The following is a 26,874-nucleotide window of genomic DNA, read 5'->3' as shown; positions in this document are numbered from 1 at the left end:
AAATGACGGGGAGTATATTGGGGACTCCGCATGTACTAATGGGATTTCCCCAACAGGGCAAACCGCAGGCCCTTGCATGCCAGGAAGCTGAGTTCCCACAGGGGAACTTGCTTGTCTACATGGAAGTTTTTCTAGTGGCCCTGGGCACCAGCAAGGTGTAGCCAGGCTTTGAGCAGATGGTGCTTTCCCTTGGAGGGGGGTGGTCAGTTTAATACCGTTGGAACATGGAGGTTTTCGCCCTCACAGTTTTATGTTCCCCTATGGCTGCTAGGCAGAAGAATTTCACGCCGCCTGCTGCCCCCCTACTTGAACAAAATCTGGAAGTGTTGAGCGAGAGCGTTACACATGCTAACCCTCTTAAGCAAAACATACAGTTCAAGAAGACGAAAGTAATGATTACCGACGAATTACACAATTTTAACATTGAGAAGAAATTGAAATTGTAAAAAGGTGTTCTATTGCTTGTCTTAATCACTAACCAAAAAGGAGATTGCAACCAAGAAATCAGACGACTGAAGACTTGGAAGGGCAGCCATGAAGGAACTAGAAAAGCATCCCTCTCTGGGGACCAAGATGAAGATAATTCCCAGGATGGTGTTTGCATTACTACGGATGTGAAAGTTGGACAGTGGACAGGGAAGAAAGCGGACAGGAAGGCAGGTGTTCATTTGATATGTGATGCTGGAGGAGAGTTCAACAGATACCACGGATGGCCAAAAAGACAAATTATCAAGCCTGCATTTTCCCTAGAAACGAAAACGGTGAGACTATTGTGCTTTGGTGACATCATGAGAAGTCAAGACTCACTGGAAAAGACAATAATGCTAGGAAAAGTGGAAGGAGTAGGAAAAGAAGACCCAACACGAGATGGTTTGACTCAATAAAGGAAGCCACGTCCTCCAGTCTGCGTGACCTGAGTAAGCCCGTTAATGACAGGATGTTCTGGAGGTCCCCTTATTCACAGGGCTGCCCTAAGTCAAGAGTGACTTGATAGCACATAACACTGCAGATTTCCATTTCACATGGTTGCACTCCCCACCCTACGATCTCTGCGTTTTTCTTGCTTCAAATGTCACACTATCACTTGCCACTATGCTTGCCAGCTCAGGGTTGGGAAATTCCTGGAGACTTTGGGGGTGAAGTGGAACACAAAACTGCCTGATGGGAATCTCCTCCCCACTTCCAAGGGGAGAGCCCATCCACTGAAGGCCCGGCTTGTGCCCAGGGCCACTGCAAGGAGAGCTGTTGTGGCACAGTAATTAAGCGGCCGGGCTAGAGAGGGCCCTCGGCGGGGAAGGCAGCCAGAGGGCCCACCCTGCCTTCCAGGGCAACTGACCTCTGCGGCCTGGAAAGCAGCTGGAGCCTCGGAAGATCGCCAGCCACCCCCTGGAAGTTGGCAGCCACTGAAAAATCCCTTCAGATAAGAGTTTGGACCGTTGAAAGCTTACGCTCTGGAGATCTTGCTGGTTGCTAAGGCGCCACTCAGGGTTCCCAACTACAGGACGGGAGATTCCCAGCGACTGGGGGAGGCGCCATGCCCCGCCGGGAGGTTGGCAGCCCTACCCGCCAGCCTCGCCGCCGCCGCCCCCTGCAGTGCAGGCGGGATAAATGCCAGAGACCGGCCGCCGCCCGCCACGCTCTCGGGGCCGGCCTTGGCTCTGCGCGGGCCCCGGGCGGCGCTTCTCCCCGAGGCCAGCGCGCGTCGTCCGGCCCCTTCCCCGCCCAGGCCCGGCCCGCCACGGCAGAGAGGGAGGGAAGCCGCCCGCCCGGCCTCAGTCGCCCGCGGCCGGAGTGGGGCGGAGGAGACGGCCGAGATGCTGCGCTACAGCTCGGGGCTCACCCTCACCACCACCAGCCCGCGGAGGCCGGACGAGGGCGAGCCCGCCAGGAGGAGGGTGAGCGGCGCCTCGCTTCGCCTCGGGGCGGCGGGCAGGGGGCGGCCGGGGCGCGGGAAGGCCCCGCGGCTCTGAGGCGGACGGAATTCCCCTCAGCGCTGAGGAGAGCGGGGCGCGCGGGGCGCATGCGCGGGAGAAAAAGGCGGGAAGCGCCGGGGGCCGCGGGGCGTGCGGAGCATGCGCAGTCCTCCGGGGAGCCCCTCAGGAGGGCGCCAAGAGGCTTCGCGTGGCTCCGAGTTCAGAGAGGGCTGGCCGCCGCTGCCTCTCTGCCTTGCCTACTTCGCGGGGCTGGCGTGAGGGGGAAGATCCCGCCCCCCAGCTCTTTCCGCCCCAGGGGCTGCCCTTCCCTTCCAGGCCTTTTTCCTCCAAGGCTCTCCAGCTTCCTCGATAGGAAGAAGTCCAGTAGCATTAACCAACTTGATTGAGGCATAAGCTTTCGAGACCCACAGCTCTCTTCGTTTCCATGCACCTGACGAAGAGAGCGGTGGTTCTCGAAAGGTTATGCCTCAATAAAGTTGGTTTGTCTTAAAGGTGCTACTGGACTTTTTACTATTTTGCAACTACAGACTAACACGGCCAACTCCTCTCGATCTATCAGCTTCCTCGAGGGGGTCTGGATGCCTCCCAGGAGCAGAATGGAGGCCCCCCCCCATGCAATATCTTTTCATTTCTGGCATGAAATGCAAAGCCTGTGGGTCACGGGGAGGTGCCACAGGCTGGCATTTTGTCGGGGCTTCTTCCTTCAGGTGAGATGCAGGGCACAAACGCTGAGAGAGGAGGCAAGCCCTTCGCCCGGTTCGAGCAGGGGCCCTTTGCGGCTTGAGAATCGCCCCTGAGAGCTCTGCGGGGCCTTGAGGGTGCTGAGGCTCTGCTCTCGGGCTGCACCTTTCCACGTGGCTGCTTTGTTGGGGAACCCCCAAAAATTGGGTGCCCTAAGGAGGTGTTTGGCTGGCTGGTGAAGGCAGGACAGCTTTGTACTTGAACAGCTGGTTATGCCTTTTAAAAACTGCCTGTAGATTTAATATATTGTCGAAGGCTTTCATGGCCGGAGAACGATGGTTGTTGTGGATTTTCCGGGCTGTAGATTCCTCGACTTTGACTCAACCAGCCTTTCAGAGTCCTAACAAGAACATCAGCGTTAGGGCAGATATCATTCCTGGGGTGGTCTTAATGATTCTAGGAGCCTTGGAAAAAGTCCAGGATGGGAGTCCCAGAATCGCTGCCACCCGGCTGCCCCTTCCCTCATTGCTCCTCATTCCATGCAAAGTGGGTGGCAGCCGCTGCCGCCGCCACCCAAGCTCCAGGCAGGGCAGGTGCAAGCAGCGGCAAGGACCCTGTTCCTCTTTTCCTCTCCCTTTCTAAAGAGCATATCCAGAATGTAATCCCTCATTAGAGCAGGTTTAATTTCCCCTGTTTTTGTTCTACAGAGTCAATCGGCAAGGATTTGTACAGCAACCATATCTCCTCACAAAGACTTCCTTTAAGGAATACCCTGATCTTTGTACAAAAATGAGAAGTATTTCACCGAACAGTTCTGCCCAGAGCTTTTCATTTTCCCTCTATGCAGAAACAGAGGCATAAGACTTACAAACTGTTTTTCTTTTAACTTGGTAGAAGTTTACATGGACAATCCCTGTGTCTCTTCAGGAACATGTGTGTTGCAGATAATTTGGTAAAAGTGGCTTGGAAGACAGATTGCCAGGCCGTGCGTTGCACGTCTTGATAACTTGGGATACAATCGACTAAAATGCTGGAAAATTTTCCTATGTGCACTCCACGGAAATGAATAGCTATTGTATTCTTGTTTATCTCCCATTAATTTCCAGGAGGGGCTTGTGCACAGGAAATGCTCCAGTGGGTAGTGCTCAGCTGCCCTGATCAGCGAGGGAGATCCGTTTGTGGAAGCAATCTTTGCCAATGGCATGGATGCAGAAGCCCCGTGGGCCCTCACTAGTGACTCTGTGGTACCAGCAAAAGCTTTGGCATGGATTGTCCTAGCAGCCAGTGTATATAGTGGTATCATGTATGTGACAGACTGGTCAGCATCAGATAAAAGACAAATTATTCTGTTCTCCACATGGATTTAGGCAAGCCAAGACATCTGTGAGGAATTTGGCTCTAGGTTCCTGATAAAGGGGACAGAATAAGATGTAATGAGGAAGGTCCTCCAATTCTGAGGCATAATATATAAATGCTGAGCGACGTGAGGCCTAAATATTCTGCTCTGCTTAGTCTGGAAGCTGGTTTTAGTGCTTTTCCCATCTATATTTCCAGCTGCAGCTACTGATCAAAGCACATAATTTCATGAGTGAGTCTGCCCATGAAGTTAAATTCCCGAAGCTGTTGTTCTTGCACTTGGTCTATTTTATTCACAGTTAAAGTCAAAGGAACTTATAGCGCCTTTCGAAGCAGATACACCTTTCTAAGTAGACTGAAGTTAATGGTCTTAGAATGGTGTGACTGTTTCGGATTGCTCAGCAAACTAGTTTGAATTCCAGTCTAATGGCTTAAGTGGCTTGTGGATGGTCATATTGCAAGTCTGCTTGGGTTTGAGTGGTACTTGGGCAAGGTGTTTTTAGGGTAGTGAGTGAGTGTTATGTGCCATCAAGTTGCAACCAACTTTTGGTGACTCCAGCAAGGGGCCGTCAAGGCAAGTAAGAAGCAGAGGTGGCTTGCCGCAGAGTCTTCTTCGGTGCTCACCCACCCAAGTACTGACCCTGCTTAGCTTCTGAGATCTGACAAGATCGGACTATACCATGCTGCCTTCCCTACCTTTTAGGGTAGTGCTAAAAGCATATTAGTTTTTGTTTTAGTATGTTTCTGGCCTTTCCAGAGCTTGTATCTTAGTTGTGTGCTTGTGAGATTTATAAAGGAGATCAGCACAGAAGAGGCATTTTACTCTGCTACAATGATATGGAGTTCTTCCACCAAGAATGTTTTCACTGTTCTTAAGTATACCTGTGAGAAATTTTAAGTATACACAATAATTTAAGTGGGAGAAAATTTGTGTTTACAAATGTGTATCATACACATACACCCTTTAGAAAACGGGGGTTGGTTGTGGCTTTTATTTACAGAGGCGGACCTCATTTGCCTCTGTCTAACACGTGAAATGGCCCAATGGTACGAGTAACTGGAATGTTTCTGTTGCTACCTTGGATACTGGCAGTTATCAAAACATTAGTCAAGCTACTAAAAGTATTTAAATTATTTTTCATCACTCTCATAGTTAAGGTAAGACCCTGGCTGTTGTTAGTTTTGTGTTAAAGCTCTGGTAGATTTAATTAAAACGAGTGTCCGCGCAGTCATCTGTCTCTAAATAGCTTTTCCACTAGCTTGAAAACACAGGCTGTTATCATGCAAGAGTGCACATTCTTTGCGTGCTCTAGGGGATGGAATCTGGAGATCAGCTGATAGTACTCCTCTTTACAATAGTGGGATTCTGGTGTTTTGGAACACACGTGATCTCTGTTCATGCCACAGGCTGCTGCTGAAACTAGGGAGGAAGGTTGACATTAGTCTCGTGCAGTGAAGTAATCAATTCGTCAGCAGCAACCTTGTATATAAATGTTTGCCTAGCGAGGCCCTAACAAGATGCTCTTGGCCAAAAAACCTTATGCTAGATTTTTTTTTTAAAAAATCCATACTCCACTAAATTCTATTGCCATCCATAGTTAATATGGAGGTATTATAAATAGATGTCTTTGAATCAACACCCCAATATTAGTTCTTATTAGTGTTTTGCTTTCTCTTTAAAAGAGGAAAACAAAAGCCATGGGAAACCTTACATTAGAACTGACCCAAATGGCACAAAACAGTGTGCAGGTTTGCAAATTCTCTAGAACTTTTCACTAGGCTGAATGTTAAAAGGGGGTATGGTGAGATGTCTGAGGCCATGAGACGACCTCTATTATGCTAAAAGTAGATTGTTCAAGGCAGTTGAGAAGTTCTCCAAAACAGTCACACAGGAACACCTGCCTTCTCGAGTCATGCATTAAAGCACCACGGGCTCTTTCTCCCCGTGTTGCTTTGACAAAATGCATGTTTCCCTCCTCTAACTGACCTTTTTAATTTACAAAATTGCAAATAAATGTTACTCCATCTGAGTCTTTTATGATTAAAATTTATTTGTGAATGAATCTAACCTGAAGGGAAAAGCCCTGTGCTGCTAGCAGTTTGTCCTTCTGTGTGTGATGCTCTCCCCCTTCTTTTAACAGCATTTGGCCATTTGAGATATAAAATTATCCTTGACTTCATGTTTATTGTTGTTGTGTTGCTGCCTGACTAAATGAACTGTTTATTCCAAAGTAACTTTTCATTTCTTTACAAAGAATGGAATGTTCTTAGCGTGATGAAAGCAAAGTTTTGTCTTTCCTGTAGGCCAATGTTTGTCGCTTGCGTTTGACCCTGCCCCCTGAAGAAGGCTCGCTTTCTCAGGAAGGAAAAAATAAAACAGAAAGAACAAAAAAGGTGAGTTGGGGCGGGGGGGGGGGTTGCTGACCCTGCGTCCCAGGGCAGCGAGTCCAGCAGCAGAGCAGTGCCGGCTTGGTCTTTTTTCTCGGTAAATATCAAGTGAAATTTTCAGTCTGTCTTAATAAATGAGATGATTAATTGTGCATTAAGCGAAGGCTCTGACCCTGTGCGCTATATCTCTATTCTGCAACTGCAACATCTTTTTCTTGGATTACTTTATTGAAAATCCCCTCCACCCTTCTTGGTGAAAGTTAGAATTTATTTATTTTTGCATATGATTCTCTGCAGAGATTCCAGTCTACACCCATTGATCACAAAAGTCTTTGAATAGGGTAACTGCATAAGATTCGAATTCATGGTACAGAGCACAGATTGGTTCTTTGTTGTTTCAACATGGCAAGACTACCGCGAATGGTCTTAAATTACAGGACAGCAGATTTCAGTTGAACCTTAGGACTTCCTCATGGTTATTTACTTATTTTTAAATTTCATTTATACCCTCCCTTCCTCCTCAATGGGGACTTGAAGCGGCTTCCATCATTCTCTCCTTCATTTTACACTCCTGATAGCCCGGTGGTAGGTTAGGCTGAGGGGTTGTGACTGGCCCAGAGTCACCCAGTGAGCTTCCAGGGTAGAGCTGGCGTTCGAATCTCGGTCTCCCAGATTCTAGTCTAACCCTTTAATGACTCTGCTGCACTCCATCAGCAATTGAACCAATTACCCGGGTTCTCCCTTGCTGGAGATATTCAAGCAGACACTGAACAGCATCTGTTGGCATTTTCACACTTAGCTTCTCTTTCCTTGGACAAGGAGAAAACGGTCGCTCTCCAACATCTCTTCTGATTGTTCCTTTGTCAGGAATTTATATGCATGATTCTACATCCGCATTTTGTTTGCAGATGTGAGTAGGATACTGTATATACTAGGCAAAGGGGAAACTCTTCCGTCACCCGCATTGCAGTGGCCTTCATAGGGAAGCAATGTTGGCAAAGAAGTGAGGCAACGTCAAGAGCTTAGTAACACCTCCATTATCCCACCCACAAGTAGTTCATGAAGCAATGGGGAAATAGCTGCACTCCATAAATGACAGAGTGCCGTCTGAAATGGTGCTGGGCTCCATTCCTTTGGAGGCACAGGGTCAAGCGGGTGCTGCTCTGGCAGGATCTGGATTGCCCTGCCAAACTGGTTAACAGGCATGTTTCATGGGAACCCAGAGTGCTTCTTTGTGGTCATGATTAAAGATGTTTTGTTAGATGTCTTAATAGTCCGTCTTGTAAGTCAGCGTTGCAAGCTACTCTACTAACAGGGAAGTCATAAGTAGAGTTACACCCTTCAAAGCCCATTGACTGTAACTCTCCTAGGCCTTCCACCCACGGCATATTTCCTTGTGCCACAATAAGGTGAGAAGTTTACAGAAACGCTTCTGTCGACGCAGCTGTTTCTTGGCCAAGTTGGCCAAGGGCCATTTACACGTCTGTTTCGAAAGTAAACAGAATCCGACGGAGGGGCTCCACTTTAAATGTCCAGTGAACAGTATAACAGCTCCTGATAGATACAGGCTTTCAGCTTTCACTCTAACTTAACTTTAAAAGTGCTTCTTGCTGTCCTAGTGTTCCCCCCAACTTTGATGGGTACGAATTCCGACGGCTAGAGAGAAATTCAGGGCACTGGACACTATCCAATGCCTTCTGTAATCCAACTACCTCCTCCAGTCATTGATCATGTTAGTCAAAAGTATGGCCATAGCACTACTCACAATAATCAAAACAGCCAAACTTATGGTGAATGCTTTGATGGGACATCCTTCATTATAGTGGTAATGTTTAGCATTCTTCAGTGTTTTCCGGAGTTGTGCAGACAGACTACCAAGCTGCACCGTAGAAACAGCTATGCCCAGTTCAAAGTACTTTTCTCTTTGGTATTTCCCAGAGATGATTCTTCAGTGTGAATAATCATGTAGGGGAGGGGTAAAACCACCAAGGGAAATATTTAACCCAGGAAATGAAAAATTGTTTTTAAATGTGGAGCCCCACCCAGCTCATATTGAAACTGACTGATCTTACCTTGTGTTTTAAACAAAACAAAACATTTCAAGTGAGGTATGTCAGATTTCAGTTATGCAACAGCATGACTGTATGCATGTATTGTCATGTGCTCTGTCTGTGTTTGTGTCGTTTTATGTTGTATTCTAGAGTAGGTTGTGCTTCAGTGCCAAGCAGAGCAAGAGGAATTCTACAGCTAGGCAGATTAGTGATCAATACCTAGATTGTATTCTAAATAGGTATTATGTCTCTGTGTATATATACACAGGCAAAAAAATCCTCCAGGACAGTAAAGCCAACTTTCCCAGAAACGGTGTGAAATATTTTTGTTAATAGCAATAAATGGAAGAACCGGTCTATAAAATACTCTACAGTGCCCTGCACAAAAGGCAGCACTCCTTCACTCACATACATGATCATCGTTTCTTCTTCTGTCAGCCTTTCCATGGTAGGCTAGCTGTGTGTTCAGATGCCACAATGAACTGTGGTTTGTTTCACCCACAGTTTATTGCGCACTGCCTGGTTAGTCTACTGGGCCTGGTCAACAAATCAGAGTTTGTTCTCGTTAGTCTGCTGCTTGCCACCTTTCTGCCCCCAAGCAGAATCCCTGGATGTTTTCTCAAGCTCCTTTGCCTTGCCAGGCTGCTGAGAAATCCTCGCTGCACCTGCAGCCTGCTTTCTGTTAGTCATCCTCAGTAGCTAGGAGGGGAAGGGGAGTGGGCGGGGAGCAGCTTCTGCTCCTTGCTTTGGCCCACGAATAATCAGTTACCCTTCCATTACCCACTTCTGAATTCCTGAACTATTTTACTATGCAGCAAAACAAATATTTTACACCCAGTCTTCTCTCTTGCCAAACAGAGCACCCTCTCCCCTTTCTGTCCAGCCATGAAATGCATCCCCAGTACTGTACTCTGAAACAAAAAGGATATTTAGCTGCCTGAGAAAGTGCTGCTGATAACTGAATACAGCTGGAGCAGCAGAGTTTTCTGTTGGGCTGCGCTTCCTTTCTGTGTGCAGTAGGCTTAGAGGAGCAGTGCTATTGAACAAGTCAGGTACAAAGCATGGTTTTAGGATTCTGGTTGTGCATCTCCCAACAAACCCGCTGGTTGGGCACCCTGAATCCAGGGTTCACACTAAACAGGAGTTTAATTGCACCATGGTTTATAAATTGTGGTTAATTATGATACTGAATGCCACTTCTGAATTCTCCAGTGCTGCAGGGTTAGGACACAACTTAGCTGGTGTTGCAGGTCCCTATATTACGAAAATGGTGGTGGTGGTTTTGGATTTGGTTGATAGGAATCAGATTGGCTAAAACCAGGGCTTTTTTTCAGCAGGAACACAGTGGAATGGAGTTCCGGCACCTCTTAAAATGGTCACATGGTCGGTGGCCCCGCCCCCTGATCTCCAGACAGAGGGGAGTTTAGATTGCGGCGCGGAGAGCAATCTCAACTCCCCTCTGTCTGGCGATCAGGGGGCGGGGCCACCGGCCATGTAATCATTTTCGCCGAGGACAATTTAAACTTAAAAAAACTCCCTCTTGTTCCAGCTGACCCAAAGTGACATCATTGTGCGGTCTTGAGTTCCACCACCTCTTTTCCTAGAAAAAAAGCCCTGGCTAAAACTCTTCTATAATTGAAAACCTAACAGAATATACTCAGTAGTCTCAGTTAAGGTCACAGAAGGGTGGGGGAGTGCCCATTATTTGTTCGTTGTTAACTACATTCATATCATTTGAAATTCAGTGGTGGTTGGACAGTCTCATGGCAGTTGAGACATTATTTATTTAAACACTACACACCACTTTCTGCATTCAAGGTGGTTCACAATGTAATGTTTGCCATATAATACTGTATCTCTGCTTTTGCCTCTTCCTGTTATTGAGGATAAAATTAACTTTTGTTTTTATATAGCATCTCTACCACGTTCCCAATGGATTGTCTAGAGGGAACTTCTCACATGGTGTGGTTTATGGTGTGGTGCACAGGTCTGATAATAATCATAACAAAGAAATGGTGGTATATGGATGGTCAACTCACCAGCTGAAAGAAGAAATGAAGTACATAAGAGATGTGAGTGTTTCTTGCTTAGATGTCGGAATGTATTTGTAGGCCCACCTTTCTCCCAGTAACTGGAACATAAGGAGGACAACAATAAATACAGACTACATCATTGCAAATAAAAAATAACCAGTAATGACACAAACATTAAAAGAAACTTCGAACTAAATGGCACCCTCTGAGAAACCGTCTTAAAATCCAATTTCCTTCTAAGCCCTTAGACCTTGTCCAATATTAAGGAAGCCCTGAGGCCCTCCTGAAGAGCACTGTTTTGCCATCGTGGTAGAGGTCCCCCTCAGCTCTTCTCAGAGGTTGTTCCATGGAACAAGGGGGCAGCAGCTGCTAAGGAAACCTGCCAGTCGGGGTGGGGGGTGGTGGAGACAGGGCTGTGCTGAGCAGAGGTGACCCATGCACGGCTCGTTCCCTCATTTTTGTCTGTTCTCAGGTGAGATTAACTTTAGAAAGAGCAAGAAAGAAAATGTATGGCGAATATGATGAAATGAAACGCAAAATCCAAGAGCTTACAAATGAACTGACAGTAAGTAACACACACACACAGATCGTATTTTATTCAGTTCAGTGCTTCTAGAGGTGGCGTGAAAGTGCAGTTGGCATCTCCCTGGACTGGACACTGTTCGGGTTCTGAAGCCCGCAGATGCTTTCACCTGGGAAACACGACTAATGCATGAAAAGATAGCCCTGTTGCTGCAACCAGCATTTCCTTCCTTAGGGTGCCTTCGGTCCCCTCTGGCCGTTCAGAGCCCTCCCTTCAGTATCAGCTGTCTAGGAAGACGAGGAGATGACCGGGTGCTGCCGTCTCCCTAATGTTCTTTGTTCAACTCCTCCCTAGTTTTTGCATGTTTTAAAATGTATCCAGGATATCCGGTACATGAGCGCTAAGAATACCTGTAGTTTCTCTGTGTGGTGGCCTCGTTCTGTAGGTGCCCAGGCTGGTTCACAAACTTTTTATTGAGTAATTTGCTAATAAATATTTGTAGACTCCCTGGCATGTCTTTTTATCTAGTTGTGGATCTCATTTGAGAAAGGCAGACTATAAATAACATAAATATAAATAACATTGGCCAATATAGACCTTTCGGGTTAATTGACTTCAGTGCTATGACTGTGTAGGTTCCCCTCCCCCCAGTTCATAATTAATTACACATGCTGAACAGCGCACTGTATCCTCCTCTTAGCCAGGCTGCTGGTTTTGAATTATCTTTCATTCTGCTTGGCTCTTTATAGTAGCTGTTGTCTGGCCTTCAGTTCTTGCTTTGTGCTTTCAAAGACCTAGCCAGCTGCCTACATTCTGGAGTTACCTTTCTCCTAATGGTTTGTGCAGGTGTATGTTTGACTCCCCATCTTTTTATAGCAGTGCCTGTAATCAAAACATTTGGCTGTACAGTAGGAGGCCTTCTGGATCAGGAGCTTAATGAATTCTGTGATCGGTGTTTTAATGTTTATAAATCACTGAGCAGTTTTGCCATGGTATGAGAAAGGTAGTCTCTGTGACCATGATCCGGGAGTATTCCACGAGACGCCCGGAAGAGAGAGGCCGGTGGGACAGCAGGCCCTCCTGCCCTTGCCTGCCTCTTTGGGAGAAACCTCCAGCTCAGCTCCCGCTGGCCTGCAGAGAGAATTTCGTGGCCCTGGGTCTAAGCTGTGGGTGTGTTGCCTGACGATGAAAAATACTCGTGGGGGAAAGCCATGACATGATTTGAACCTGTAACTTTTTCAAGCTGTTGCTTTGATGAATGTTCTTTTATTTGTTTGTATTCTGAACAATTGTAAGCATTTTCTAGTAAATGCTTACCAAAATTGAACCCCCATTTTATAAAACGGTGTATTTTTTAAAAAGCACTCAAGTTATTTTTTGTACATTTAAGGACTGAAACTTAATTCTATGAGCTGTATGAACATAGCTTTCTATAATTAGGATTTGAAGTGGCCCTCAGATAACAGCCTTGTGTGGAACAGCCTTTGCAGCTGTTATGGCACGCTTGTTCTGGGCCAGTGGAAAAGCTGGACATGGGGGGGCTAAGAGCAATTTTCTTAATTCTTATAGATGTTTCCATAGAGTCATACATCTTTCAAAATGAATAATATAAGCATATAACTTCAAGATGGATCCTTGTTAAGTTTACGTTTTGCAACATGTGAAATGTGAGGGGTTTGGATCTTGCTTGTATTTCTCTAGGTATCAAGTACTCAGAAAGAGTCTTTGGAAAATCACATACAAGTACACTCTGCCGCTTTGGACAGCTTTAGTGAAATGAATAGCTCTTTGACCTCAGCCTCCATTGAGCTACAGGTAAATTGCTGATAGCGCTGTCACCATAGATACTAGTTCTGTTGGCAAATATCCCTGCTCTTGCACCGTTTGTTTAAAGTAGGGGTAGGACAAAAGGAGAATGAGATAAATGTAGGGAGCTGAAGGACTGTTCCTTCAAATACCCGGTAGGAGAACACGATTGTGAATTTTAAAGCAAATAATGTACATTTTAGAGTTAAACAGTTGCATACAGTAAAATAGCACTTCCTCCCATGTCATACAAGATTCTGCTGAAAAGGAGAATGTGACAATGATAATTTTTGTGAATGTACATTTTGGAGATTTAAATGATTTTTCAAACATTTAAAAGTTTGCAAAGAAACTTGTAAATGTGTAAAATGTTAGATTTAACAGATTTCTAGGATGACGCAGGGCAAATTGCTTCATTCTTTAATATTGGTAACCAGCCATACTTTTCTTTCAGTGCCTTTTAATAGAGCATATTAATTTATTTCATCGGCTTCGTTGTTTTGGGCCTCATGATTAATAGCTGGCTGCTCTGCAGTATTCCACAGTCCTGGTGCTTCTTGGGTGGATTTATGCCACGATAATTTTTTCCCAGTCAGCTTGTAGGGATTGCCATTTGGCAAAGGCCTTGTGAACATCCCACACCCCACCTGTGACTCTCTTGTATAGCGCACATATTTGGCAAGTCTGGCGCTTGAGGTTTGTTGAATGTGTGTTGGTTGGGTTGGAGATCAGAAAGCCCAGTTCTGTTCGGCCCTTACCCAACAGCGAGTTAAAAAAAAAAATCTCACTCTGGTGGTAGAAAAACAGCAAACCTTTTCTCTGTTTTTCAGCTTCTCAAGGAATAAGGGATTAATTTCATACTTCACTGACTATTTTTACAGAAAACCTTAGTCGATGTTACATTGGAGAACACAGTTATACGAGATCAGATAAAGAATCTGAAGCAGACCCATGAACAGTCTATGGAGAGACTGAAGGAAAAGCAGAAACTGCTAGAAACGGCCCGCATTGAAAATGAGTTGCTCAAGCTAAAAGTAAGTAGAAGCTGCGTATTGCCTTGACTTCAGCTGCAAAGAATCACCCTGCTGGGGTTCTGGGGGCAGCACTGAGCAACATGAGGAGTGTCAGGATCTGACCTTTGGAAAGGGCTGGCTAGTCAGAAAAGCAACGTCCCTGAAAGACCCACAGACTTACTGAGGACCTGGTTCCCTTTTTCCCTTTCTTCAAGTCAGGGCGAGCTGCATTTCTGTCTTTTCCTGCTGGTACACCTGGCCTTTGTTGCTTTTGACTTCAGGAAATGTCCCTAATTCTTCCTCAGGTGGAATGTTCGCAGGAAGCTAACGCAGAAGTAATGAGAGAGATGACTAGAAAACTATACAGTCAATACGAAGAAAAGCTGCAAGAGGAAGAACAGACGCATAAACTTGAGAAAGAAACCCTCATAGTAAGTGGATTGACCGAAGGCTGCAGCTGCTGGGCAGTCTCTGGGGACAGCATGGGGGCAGGAGTGGGCTCTTTGGATCTTGAAGGCCCTAGCATAGCAGGATGAGTGGGCCTCCGTGGGGTGGCTGGGCCTAGCCCATCCTCTCCAGCCATGAAGAGGAGCCTGGCTGGTGAGTAGGCGGAAGGCTGGCCACTGTCTACAGGAGCTAGTGATGGCTTACGGCCCCTGTGGTCTAGTTTTGCAAGTGAGTCATGTAAATGTATGTTACACATACAAGGTAATTTGTGTTTGCAGAATCTGGCACCTGCTATTTCAGGTCTCTCTTTTAAAATGTGTGCTTCTCTTAAGATGGGGAGACTTTGTTGAAGTTCCAGATGCAAAGGACTGATTGATCCATCTGACTAAACATTGCCAAGAGAGCAAGTGATGTACACTTGCCTGGGAGGAAATCCAATTGAACTCAGCAGGCCTTACTTCTAAGAAAACATACGTGGAGTTGCATCATAATAGTTTGTTTGCAAGGAAAAAATTTAATTCAGTGAGCAAAGCTCCATGTGAATTCTGTTCCACATAGTTCTAGGTCAGTGGTAACACAGGAACTGAATTCCCTGTGCCTGCAAGGCCGTAGTTACAATATCCTGGTTGTCGAGGGTCATGCATGGGAACGCATCTGTCACTTGGTTAGAGATCCAGAGGAGTTAGCCGGGTTAGTCTGTAGCCGCAAAACAGTAAAGAGTCCTGTAGCACCTTTAAGACTTACTGTAGCATAAGCTTTCGAGAATCACAGCTCTCTTTGTCAGATGTAACCATCAGGTTGCATCTGACAAAGAGAGCTGTGGTTCTTGAAAGCTTATGCTAGAGTAAAGTTGGTTGGTCTTAAAGGTGCTACTGGACTCTTTACTATTCTGTCACTTGGAAGTGCAAGAAACAGGCAGATTCTGGGCCTTGAGAGAGGAGGCTTCTGGGGATGGGGATGAGAAGCGAATCTGAAGCAAGGAGGAGGCGAGGTTCTGCTGGAGGCAAGGTTCAAGTCCAGTAGCACCTTAGAGACCAACAAAATGTCCAGGGTATGTTTTGAGAATCAAGTTTCCTTTGTCAGATACAAGTAGGATCCTTTTGGTGGTTCCTTTTAGGGATCACTGCCGCACATGCCACTGATAGCCAGTTTGGTGTAGTGGTTAAGAGCGTGGGACTCTAATCTGGGGAGCTGGGTTTGATTCCCCACACCTCCGCTTGAAGCCAGCTGGGTGACCTTGGGTCAGTCACAGCTCTCTCAGAGCTCTCTCAGCCCCACCCACCTCACAGGGTGTTGTTGTTGTGGGGATAATAAGGACATACTTTATAAACCGCTCTGAGTGGTTGTTAAGTCGTCCTGAAGGGCGGTATGTAAATTGAATGTTATTATTATTTATTAGAGAGCCTAATGTAAAACTTTTCCTTGGTAGGCTGAGACCAATAGACTGCTTAAGGCCATTGAAGATGCAAATAGGAGGATGAGACTTACAGAGACGAGTTTACAAGAAAAAGACCAGAAAATTGGTGAGCTGGATCAGTTCATTCAGCGCATGGAAGAGGTGAGAGGGCACAATGAAGTCAGTCTGTTTTGAAAAATGCTGTTTCCCAACGACGGCCGAGATGGTAGTCCCCTTCAGTCCCTGCAGGGTGGAATGAATCTCCTCCCTACGTCAACTGGCAGTCGGAACAGATGTCTGATCCAAGTGGCCTGATCCAGGCTTTCCTTTCCATGCATTCAGATCCTGTTCATTCGGCTGCTGAACGGCTCCCAAGTGGACTGTCACTCCCTGAGAGTAGCAGTTTTGATGCCTGCATGTCTCCTAGGACTTTCACAGTATTGCTGTTGAACAAGTTGTAGCAGATCCTCTTGCTTTTCTTATACTGCGTGCCCTGCCCTTTTCTTTCCACGGACTTTGCCCTAGGGTGAAAATCATGCAAGTTTTCATATGGTGGCTTTTTTGGTATGTGATTAACATTTTACCTGTACACTCCCAAGTCTAACAACTTTACTTGGGAAACTGGCATCCAGAGACCTTCATTGTGCTACATCTATGTAGCTTGACAAGACCTACAAATAGGGCCATATAGGAGGAGAGGGTAGGCTCACCACATGTCTCTTATTTCAAGGAACTGTCCCTCTTTCAGTGTTAAAATGTGTTGTTCTTTTTCAAATTAATAAGCACCATGACTGCAGCAGGCAATTTTAATCCCAGTATATTCTAATAAAATGCTGCTAAAGTTCTGACACACATAAAAGGTAATCTTTGCACAGTCCTGCCGGGTCTTCCTTATTTTCCTGTCTGGTGCATTTTTGCCCCATCCTTCCGACAAAGAGCTCGGGGCAGCATACATAACCCTGACGCTTCCTCATTTTAGCTTTGCAATAACCTTGTCCAGTTGGCAAAACTGAGAGACACTGACTAGCCCAAGGACACCCCACAAGCTTCTTCGCCATGTGGGGGGCTGCATCTGGCAATAGTGATTTCTTTTGGGGTTAAGGGGAACTCTGCAGTTCCAGAGATAAAAAATGCATCAAGCAAAACCTTGAATGAATATTAAAATACTCTGCTATTAATGAATTTGAGTGTAACTGTCTTCAGTGGGAGAGGAAAGTAGCCTGTGTTTCCCTCGACTGCACAGAAAATACGTTCTTCTGTAGCAATATGTGGCTATCTGTATGCCATATTCAGTGGTAGAAAGTAGAGACAGAAAGTAGAGACAGAAATAAAATATGCTGGATCTCAGAGTTATTCTGGTTTATAGGAGAACTGTTGAACTTCCCGTGACGTGCCCGTCACAGTGGCAGAGAATGGCGTTCTGAAACAGCAGCCGAGTCCGTTAAGCTGGCGCCTGGGACAGGTGCTGGAGACTTGGGCTTTGCTCTGCACAGCCAGCAAAATGAGGTGGTGGGATGGACCCATCGGGAGGCAAAGGGTCGCACTCCAGCAGGCTCCCGCCTGCAACACAGCCAAGCCGACAGCAGCCTCCCTGCACCCAGAAACGGGGCTGAGTGCACTCCCTGCTGTGCTGGAAGACTTTTTCCTAATGCGTTTTGCTTACAGGAGAAGGGGATGATTCAAAATGCTGTCCTGCACCTGCAGCCCCACCACCACATTCTGCTGCCTGGGTGGATGACCCGTCTTATTCTCCCACTAGTTACAAGGTTTTAGACAATAGCCACAGTCAGGCCAAGCAGAGGTCAGCATCCAGAAGCAGCACATACTATGGGGAGAGAGCGAAAAACTAAGGGCAGGGAATACAGGCAGGACTGGGTGGCCCAGAGGGAAAAGAGACGAGGGACCTGGGCAGAGGAGGCCCACCAGAAGTCCAAGCTGAAAATGAACGGAGAGTGAAGAAGCTACATAGCCACTGGGCATCGCCTTGCCAGGTTCTGAGAAAGAGGATGGCTGCTGTGGGACCGGAATGAAAAATGGGTCCTTTGGTTCTAGAGGGTTTTGGATTGCCATGATCAGTGCCTTCGTTCCATTAGGTGCCTAATCGCAGAGCGTATTAAAAGGCAAGGATTTTTTTTTTAATGACTCCTGTTATTTAGGAACGTCACCAACTACAGAAACAGCTACTGGAGCATGAACTTCAGCTGCACGGAGCAAACCTTCACAGCCAGGCTGGTAGACAGAGGTGAGCTCTTGCTTCTTTCGAGGGTTCTTGGTGCAGACAAGATGCCCTTGGCCTTAGTTAATAGTCAACTTTAGATTGGGCGAGGTATTCACAGGACCCCTAATCCAGACAACCACCCGTTAGAGCAGAATGGGTGCTCGTACCTTCTTTCCCCTGAAAACCACGAGGCCAGCACTATGCTCTTGGGCGTGGTCATAACTGATCTGTTCTGTATTGATTCATAATTGAAGGTGGTTTCTCCTTATTATTTGTTCTGTCCAATTGTTCTTATAAACTGTTTATACTTGCTTGGCACCTTTTGAAAGCAGTGGGAGCTGCTGAGACGCGCAGGCCACTAAGCCATCCAGCCCGAATCTGTGGGGGGAAGTTACTGGAGCCCTTGAGCAGATTTGCCAGTGTTTTATCACTGTATTCAAAGGGAAGGCAAGAGCAGTAATGGTGAAGTCCTGGGCTGTAGTGGCTGCGGTAATAACAGCCACTCTGTGCTTGTTCACAACTCTGCTCTACTCTAGTAGAACGGCTAGCCTGGCTGGGATCCCAGCAGTGACTTTTGGTGGGGCGAAAAGCACATCAGTGGTGAACCATGGAAGGTAAAGTGGTCCAGCTCCCCTCCCACATGTGCCCTTTCTGGAGGTAGCTTTCATTCCCTCTCCCCTCTGCTTGCATATGAAAATGGAAGACTCGTGTAAAAGTAACCTTGGCTGCTACCCTCTTGATAGAAGGGAGAGATACCAAAGATAATACAGATTTATGAGCTTTCTTTTGATTGTACATTTTTATTTCCACCTTTCCTCAAAGGAATTACAGCTTTTCTGGTATTGTTATGTTTACATTTGCCAAATTTGATTCCAAATTGTATTTCTCCAAGTCGGATTGCTGTTAGTTGGCCTTCCACATTTTTAAAATAGTTTTGTTCGTAACTTTGTGCGAAACATTTCATAAGGTAATGATGAACTTAGGATGGTAGCTGACCAAAGGTTCCATATCACAGATTTCTATAACACTTCCCTTTTACGTGTAATTTGTTCTATCGTTGGCAGGTCTTGGATAACTTCCTCCGTAAATGACACATGAAGTCATTCCCACAGAATTGGATTCAGTAACACTAATGTAGCATTTTTACACCTTCTTGCACCAGGTCACACCACCTGGAGGAGGTAACGGCAAGTTTGCGAGAACGAATCAGACACTTGGACGACATGGTTCTTTGCCAACAGAAGAAAGTCAAGCGCATGGTGGAGGAGGTGAGTGTGGCGCCTTGTGCTCCGCATAACAGAGGATCCTTATTGTGGCAGTTTCTTAGGGCAGAGATTAAAAATACAGCGCCTGGCAGAATATTAAGACCTTGAAATCACTTTTAAAATCAACATTTTCATGTGCCTGTTGTATTTTCTGCCACGAGGATTGGGGGCAAGAAGTTGAAACTTGACAGCAGGAATCGAAATGCTTTGCAATCCAAAGGAAAATAAGAAATTGCCATACTGAGTTTCTAAATATAGCACCAACGTTGTGGGCCCCGTCTGATATGATAGGAGCAGAAGATAGGAGATTATTTCTTCATATATCATGCTTAGTTTCCAAGAGACGAGACTCCATTCAAGGAACGTAGTCCATTTCATAGGGGTATTTTACAAGAAATACAATGTGCACATTTTTGGTTTTTATTTGTCTATTCCACATTATGCATCATATGTCAGAATATTATGTGCATATAAAATGAACAAATTCATGTTTCCCCTTTTCTCTCTGTTCTAGACAGCATTGCTTTTTTGTTGACCCAAAACTTTGCATGCTATTTTCTGGTTTGCAGTTTGCGCTGAGCAACAATTTTATTATGTCAAACTGCTCTGAATTAATGTAGTCATTTCTAAGAACCACAGAGCCCCATGGCGCAGAGTGGTAAGCTGCAGTACTGCAGCCCAAGCTCTACTCAAGACCTGAGTTTGATCCTGGCAGAAGTCAGGTTCAGGTAGCCAGCTCAAGGTTGACTCAGCCTTCCATCTTTCTGAGGTCAGTAAAATGAGTACCCAGTTTCCTGGGGGTAAAGTGTAGATGACTGGGGAAGGCCATGGCAAACCACCCCGTAAAAAGTCTGCCAAGAAAACGTTGTGATGCGACATCCCCCCCATGGGTCAGTAATGACTCGGTGCTTGCACAGGGGACGACCTTTACCTTTTACCTTCTAAGAACCAAACTGGCTTCTATATGCTCGTGGTTTGGAGTAATTAACAATAACAGAGCAACACGGTCCAAGCTATAACCAGACAAAATTATCCGTGTATAATTAAAGTCTTATCCTCACTCATGCAGTTAACAATACATTTATTGAATTAGCTCTTATTGTATAGCCAGGACTCATACCACATAGTGCAATACAACTACAACTTCAACTTACAGGCGTCATACATACTCCAACCCATCAATTAAAGTGTCTCATGCTCAAAATCCTATTATCCATACTATTAAAGTGCAATTGTTATTCCATGTCACCTGACACAATTTATCATATATGGAGTCAATTTCGCCTACTATTTCAGTTCAATACGTGGACAGTCCAAGGCTGATCCCAGACACTGTGTGGGTCACAGAAGACATGTAGACCTCAGATGTATTTCTTTTGGTGTACATATAAGGTTCTATGACCGTAGTTTTTTTCTAACGGACGGTCCAGATCCCCATAAGGTCCGTTTCCAAAATTCTTTCTCAAAGAACACAGTTGTCAGTGTTTCCAATACACTTTCTCATGTTAATTTCCTTCCGTCAATTTCCTTCAAGGACAGTGAGGATAAGACTTTAATTATACGTGGTTTGGAGTAGGCAACAGTTTACAAAGCATGGATAAGGAACACCAGCACAAGTTGTTTCCTCCGAGTCAGTCGGTACTACGTTTTCACTTTAACTAGTTCTCTAGGAACTTAGACTAAAACCATTGTTCACTGATGGGCCTACTTTAGAAGATTTCTGGAAATCGAGAGTTCCTGATCTTTGAGTCCAAGAATAAAATTTAGAGGTATTCTAACTGAGGAAAAATGTGGAGGTGTGTTAATTTTATCAGTTATGATGATCATGTCCGGAAATATGCATGGTCCACTTTCTGCTGTGGAGAGCAAGCGCTTGGCATTCAGGTATGACAGGAATCCTGGGTTGCTGCTACATAGGAAACCGAGAGGGTGGGACGTTCATGCCTGGCTTGTTCTTGATTCTTCAGATCGTGGATTCACTTCATCAGAGTGGGGGCATTTTTATTATTTGAGAAGGAGATTTAAGATCCAGAGCAGTCCAGTGGATTCATGTGAAAATGTTGCATATATTTTAAACTTTGTTCCTGACAATTCTTTGAGGGTTGATTAAAGTAAGGTGCTATTTGTGCTTTGCATTTTTGAAAATGGCAACAGATGCTGGTGCAAATTGTTTGTGTACTGACAACTCCAGAAACTGATTTTTGAGTATTTTGACAGCTCAGCAGGCTTTATAGTTAAAAAGAGAGGCTCACAGAGTAGTGTGAAATGTGGATAAATTTTAAGCTTGGACTGTTGACATCTTGGAATGAATCTTGAAAGAAACTGATTGTCAATAAAATGATCTCTGCTATAGTTTCTGTGGCAAGATGAACCCAGCTCCAAGTTTCCAATGGCGTGTATGTGCTTTTTCTCATGCTCCCATCTATACTAGGACTGGCAGATTTGCAACTACAAATAATTAAACTTGCTAGATAATTCCATCACATTCTCTTAGGGTTTTGAATCATTCTTGTCCCTCATTTTCTTTCCTTGTATGTTATTCACAACATTAGGCAACATATAATTTGATTCAACCTTGAATTTATGTTGAGCAATTCTGTGGGATTAATGTGTGTGCTGTGCTATAAATGTATATAATACCTGTGTAAGGGTAATCAAACATACAGCAGACCTGAAAAACTAGCCTGAAACTATGAGATAATACTTGTCAGGACAGCAGGACAGAACTGGAGAATGAACAGAGGGTATCTTTGGGCTGAATACTGTTTAACTTGCCATATGCGAACAATTAAAAATTATGTCCGGATGTTTGCGGAAAGAGAACTGACAAACCAAGAAAAAAGGAATTCAGAATAAGATTTAAATGAGCTGTAAAGAAGTGTAATATTCAAGTTGGGCCCCAAGGGTAACGGTGATCCATTACAAGGAATAAAGTGCCACCATTTGGGCTCCTAATGGAGACCAGACCTAAGGATCCGTTTGGCCCACTGAGACAGTGCGGTTGCCGCGTCTCACGGTCAGCTCCTATCCCGGTCCTGTAAGGTTTGGACTGCCAGGACCACGTGGGGAAAGCAGACACGTTTGCTTTCAAGCCCATCCTTGAGCCTGGCTGGGATAGTAGCCACATCACCCATCCTAGTCACATTCTTGTTTTCACACACTACTGAACTGGTCTGAGAACCACTTTAAAGGAAATAGCAGCCGCAGCTCCAAGAGCACACGTGGTCATGCCCCCGTCTTTCATTTTCATGGTATAATTCAAGGCAATCACTTTGTTTTGGTTGCACGCTTAGTTTTAAATTAATTGAATTAAATTCCATGCTCTGCTTCCAGCTGTGAATCTCCTGCCCATCCATTCTTATGCAGAGATTAACGCAGAGCCAGGCATCTAGAAAATATGCATTTTGATCACTGGTAGCTGGCTGACTTGCTCAGTGGCCAGGTCAAATCACGTTTATCAACATTCCACCCCTGAAAATTGACCTGCTGGGATGTTCGTACTTTTCTTAGAAAGGTCAGTGAGACGTAGAAGGGCGCAGGATGGAAGAAGCAGCTGTGGCCCATGGCAAGATGATGGACATTTGGGGCCAGACCACTGCTACACTTCCCTTGGAAGGTTTGGAAACGCACTTCAGAGAGAGAGAGAGAGAGAGAGAGAGAAGTCGTTCGATGTTTGTCCTGACTCTTCTTAAGATGTGGCAAGGAGTGTGTGTGGTGGGGGGAGGGCTAATAAATGGTTTTCACTCAGGGCCACCATCAAGCAGCTGACCAGGACAAGTGGCAGTGAAATAAACCACCAAGCTCAGTTGCCGAACCAAAAAACATTGTTTCGATTGAGAACTGATGCTCTACAAAAGCAGGACGCTGCTGTGACACAATCTTTGGTCTCTTCCTGTGCACAGCACAAATTCTTCCTCGTTGCAGGAAGAGAACTGCAAAAGCACAGCGGGTTGGTGAGTTGGGGGTTTACAGAATGAAAGTGAAGGAGTTGTAGAGGGAGAAAACAGAAATGTGTTCCTCAGGGAAGAAGCTATGTACAGGATGGAGGCTTAGCGTGACATTCCCCTAACCAACTGAATTGAACTGTCTCTAGGTCATGGGCCATGAACTGTTCTCCACATTTAGTCTCAGATTCATTGGAAGATGATAAATGGTGACCACCTGAAACAAACAAAAAAAAGTGCCGCATCCTTTTCATCTGGGGGAGAGAGACTGTGGATAAGCCATTTGCTAAGGACTGTGCACCAGCCCAGTATATGAAGCTGCTCAGGGAAAACTGAATCTTGGCTCTAGTAGCTGCTCTGAAAACGCCAGTGCAGCACCGAGAAGGTGTTGATCTAAACGTCTTGGAAATCTCACTGTAAAAGAAGACGTTGAAGTGTGGACTCAGACTCACAAAAAAGAAGACATTGCATGCTGTAAACAACAAAAAAAGAAAAAGGTCACGGATTGTGCACCATTTTTGGACGGACTTGAGAAACATGTAGCATAAACAGGATCGTTATAAAAACCAATCGGGAATGTATCTTGGTCTCTTGCAGCAGAGACAGACAAACTTGTCATTATTTTCTGAGCACTTTATAACTGGCAAGAAGAAGACTTCCTTTTGGATCTGTGTTAGCTGCCAGCTGCAATATAGTCCGAACGTACTATTAATAAGGTGCTTATGGTACTGCAGTAAACTGCAGCAAAACTGACAGAAAATTCCAGCCTGTTACACGTGCTATTTGTCATCTACATAAACTGTCAGTGAAACAGTTATTTGGCCAAGTTGTTTTACAGTTGAACTCAAATTAGGAATTTCATCATTGGGGCTGTCTAGGTAATGACAGTTTTCTGTGGATCTTGTGGGAAATGCACTCATGGTTGTTAGGCTAGAATCTGCTCCACTCTTTAAAAGAGAAGATGGGTGCATCTTTTATACACGGCATAAAATGGCAGATCAGCACATTGAAGGAGGGCCACGGCAGAGCTATGCGGCGCACGTTTTGTCTTTGGGAAAGGCTCTTCTCTGCCTGAGAGCCTCTGCCGGTCAGGGTAGACAAACATGAACGAAAAGGACCAAGGGTCTAATTCAGGATAAGGCCAATACTTAGAACAAGGGAAAGCGAGATTCTAATCATGCTGCATAAGGTAACTGAAAATGTTCAGAGTATGGGACTGCCGTATATGAGCCTGCTTATGGTGACCAATATACATTTTCAGAAATTACGGAGGACCAGCAGCTTTATGTAAACAAACTGATAAGAAGAAAGAATGCCATGGCTTCATGGTTTCCATCTGTCATTCATTGTTTTCTTCTTCTTCGGCTTTTCATCGTTTTTTTTTATAGTAGGGTAGTGCATGTCAGTGAAGGGAGTAATTTGTTTTTCAGTCCATATTGAGGGACCGACTACTGGGGAAGGAATACTGGTGTGTTAAGTGAATGCTACGATGTTCCGAGTAAGCTGTCATTATTAAATGGCAAAGGAAGTCATGGATTTGGAAATGAAGAAATTTACAAGATATTGCAGCTGTTGTAAAGAGATTATAAAGAGGAGGGACTGGATCAGAGAGAGAGAAATCGTTGGCCTTAGTAGCAACAAAGAGAGACAGTGTAGAGGGATAAAATAAGACCCTCTTTGACTGTATTAATCAGTAGACTGAGGTTCAGGAGCTTTTTCACAGAAGTCAGAACTAGATTGTAAGAGCCAATATTTTTTTCTAGAAGACAGACCCGTGAGCCCCACTCTCCTTGCTATCCTTGTAAAGGGAATTGGAGAGGGGTTTGTGGATAACATCCTGACAAACAACTTCTTTGGCTTCCCTTAGAGGAGGGGATTGGAGAAGACATTTTTTGAGAAAGGGGGGTTGAAATTTTTGTTGATCTTGGAAATGAATACTGATTCAGCTTCTTGAGTCAGGAAAAAGAAGGGAGGTAGTGGAAGTGGTGGGGAAGCAAGGGTGTGGTGGACACACAAGATACTGAGGGTGGAAAAAGCGGCTGGCCGTATTTCCAGGTAACCTAGTTTTTGCTTCTTGTTTTTTGCTGCATATTTACATGGTACGGACACCACCTGACCCTTTGTTCGACTGGCGCTGCCTGCCTCCTGAACGTCTTCTGAGCGTAGTGGTAACAGTGGCACTTTCCTGTAAATTGCCCCACATCCTGCCCCCCTGCGCTGTTTCATACGGGTTCATGGACTGGCAATAGCTTTGCCTGGGTTACTGGAAGCAGCAGCCTGTGTGGGACTGAAATGCTGGCGGTGCAGCACTTGTGCAGATGAGAGCCTGAGGCTCTAAACTGAAACACCAAAAGCAACTCTTGCAGTGGTTAGAAAGAGGAGGGGTGTGTGTGTGAAGTGTAGCCATCTCTTTCCATGCGTTCCTATGGGTTGGTTCTGATTTACTTTGTCAGGCATGATGAACATTGTTAAGTATTAAGGCAGTTTTTAAAACTTTGACACAACGATGCATAGATGAGCCAGTGCCCTTATCAATCAATGCACTTTTGCTTCTTGCAGTGTTACTGTGTAAAATGACTGTTCTGTGATACCATTTTGTGTACAAATGTGGGTTTTGTTGTAGTATTTTGGTTTAAAATACATGCTTTATTTTAATAAATCTTTTATAATAACTTAAAATTGTATTTCTTTCTTTCGAGATACAGGCTGTAGGAATCTAGCACATCTTTGTTGTGGACTTGAAATAAAGTGTTTGGAAGAGTTGGGGGGGGCGGGGGGGGCAGAGAAACCATTCTCTGCAGATTGCCTTTGCAGCAGCTGAAATACCAGCTCCTTGAATGTTTGCCTTGTTCCAGCAGTCATGCCTGCTTACCCACCTTGTAAGTGTGATGACAAAGGCAACATATTTCCTAAGAACAGAACATTGATTTGCTGTTCTTCCAGAGTCCCTTTGGCTATAGTAAAGAGTCCAGTAGCACCTTTAAGACTAACCAACTTTATTGTAGCATAAGTTGCATGCATCTGACGAAGAGAGCTGTGGCTCTCGAAAGCTTATACTACAATAAAGTTGGTTAGTCTTAAAGGTGCTACTGGACTCTTCATTATTTTGCAACTACAGACTAACCCAGCTAACTCCTCTGGCTCCAAGAGCTTTGGCTATAGTAACTTTCTTCAGTGTGTGGCCACAGGATCAGGCCCTAGGCTCTGTCTAATGCAGCTGCCCAGTTTCTGTGGGGCCTGATCCAGCTGAGATTTAAGCCGTGCATAAACGCCTCTTGAAAAGAACGGAACACTCGATCTTCTTAGACTGAGCCCATCACGTCAGTCTTCGTTTTTTAAAGAAACCCATTTGTAGCTTAAATGAAAAGAAAATGGGACCCACCTTGATTGAAAAACAGGACACTTCACTCCAGGGCTGGATTTGGGGGCTCCCCTACACCTTATTTCTCTGGCACAGAAATCTCCGCCTAAACTTGCCCGCGTCAGCAGCAGTTGCTTCAGATGCTGGTCTTCTATAAATCTACATCAAAGTTGCAACGGTGGCTTTTCAGGTTATCGGTGCCAACAGAAATGTTGTTCTAGAAAAATATTGTCACTTTATCACTGCTATTTCTGTATTGTTTTGTGGTTGATTCAAACCCCTTCCCACTAGCAGTGAACTCATTTAATTGCATGACTTTTAAAAACTGAATTAAAAAAACAGCCACGCAACTGGAAACTGCGTTAGAACCTTTTTATGCCTAGGAGTGAGGCACTGTGGCAGATTTCAGTGGGTACGTAATGTATTCTGAGAAAGAAATCCCTCCTTTCTCAAGAGTT

General features: G+C 45.1%; 1 protein-coding gene across 2 annotated transcripts in view; it reads left to right on the top strand.

Moving 5' to 3' along the window:
* The first annotated feature begins 1,740 nt into the window (after window positions 1-1,740).
* Window positions 1,741-26,874, top strand: part of MYZAP (myocardial zonula adherens protein) — a 32,906-nt gene continuing 7,772 nt past the window's right edge. The window contains exons 1-11 of one of the 2 annotated variants that reach the window (XM_055002464.1): window positions 1,741-1,895; window positions 6,276-6,365; window positions 10,324-10,482; window positions 10,916-11,008; window positions 12,668-12,781; window positions 13,654-13,806; window positions 14,091-14,216; window positions 15,662-15,790; window positions 17,785-17,870; window positions 19,009-19,114; window positions 23,205-25,659. In XM_055002464.1, the coding sequence (XP_054858439.1) occupies window positions 1,815-1,895; window positions 6,276-6,365; window positions 10,324-10,482; window positions 10,916-11,008; window positions 12,668-12,781; window positions 13,654-13,806; window positions 14,091-14,216; window positions 15,662-15,790; window positions 17,785-17,870; window positions 19,009-19,114; window positions 23,205-23,258 (1,191 nt within the window). In that variant the 5' untranslated portion in view covers window positions 1,741-1,814 and the 3' untranslated portion in view covers window positions 23,259-25,659. Of the gene's footprint in view, window positions 1,896-6,275; window positions 6,366-10,323; window positions 10,483-10,915; window positions 11,009-12,667; window positions 12,782-13,653; window positions 13,807-14,090; window positions 14,217-15,661; window positions 15,791-17,784; window positions 17,871-19,008; window positions 19,115-23,204; window positions 25,660-26,874 lie in introns of those variants that run through there. The other variant, XM_055002463.1, reaches the window with a different exon arrangement.

The sequence above is a fragment of the Eublepharis macularius genome, chromosome 18 (assembly GCF_028583425.1).
Source record: "Eublepharis macularius isolate TG4126 chromosome 18, MPM_Emac_v1.0, whole genome shotgun sequence".
In the NCBI taxonomy this organism is placed as follows: domain Eukaryota; kingdom Metazoa; phylum Chordata; class Lepidosauria; order Squamata; family Eublepharidae; genus Eublepharis; species Eublepharis macularius.
The sequence above is the reverse complement of the archived record's forward strand: the minus strand, read 5'-3'. Positions and strand labels throughout refer to the sequence as shown.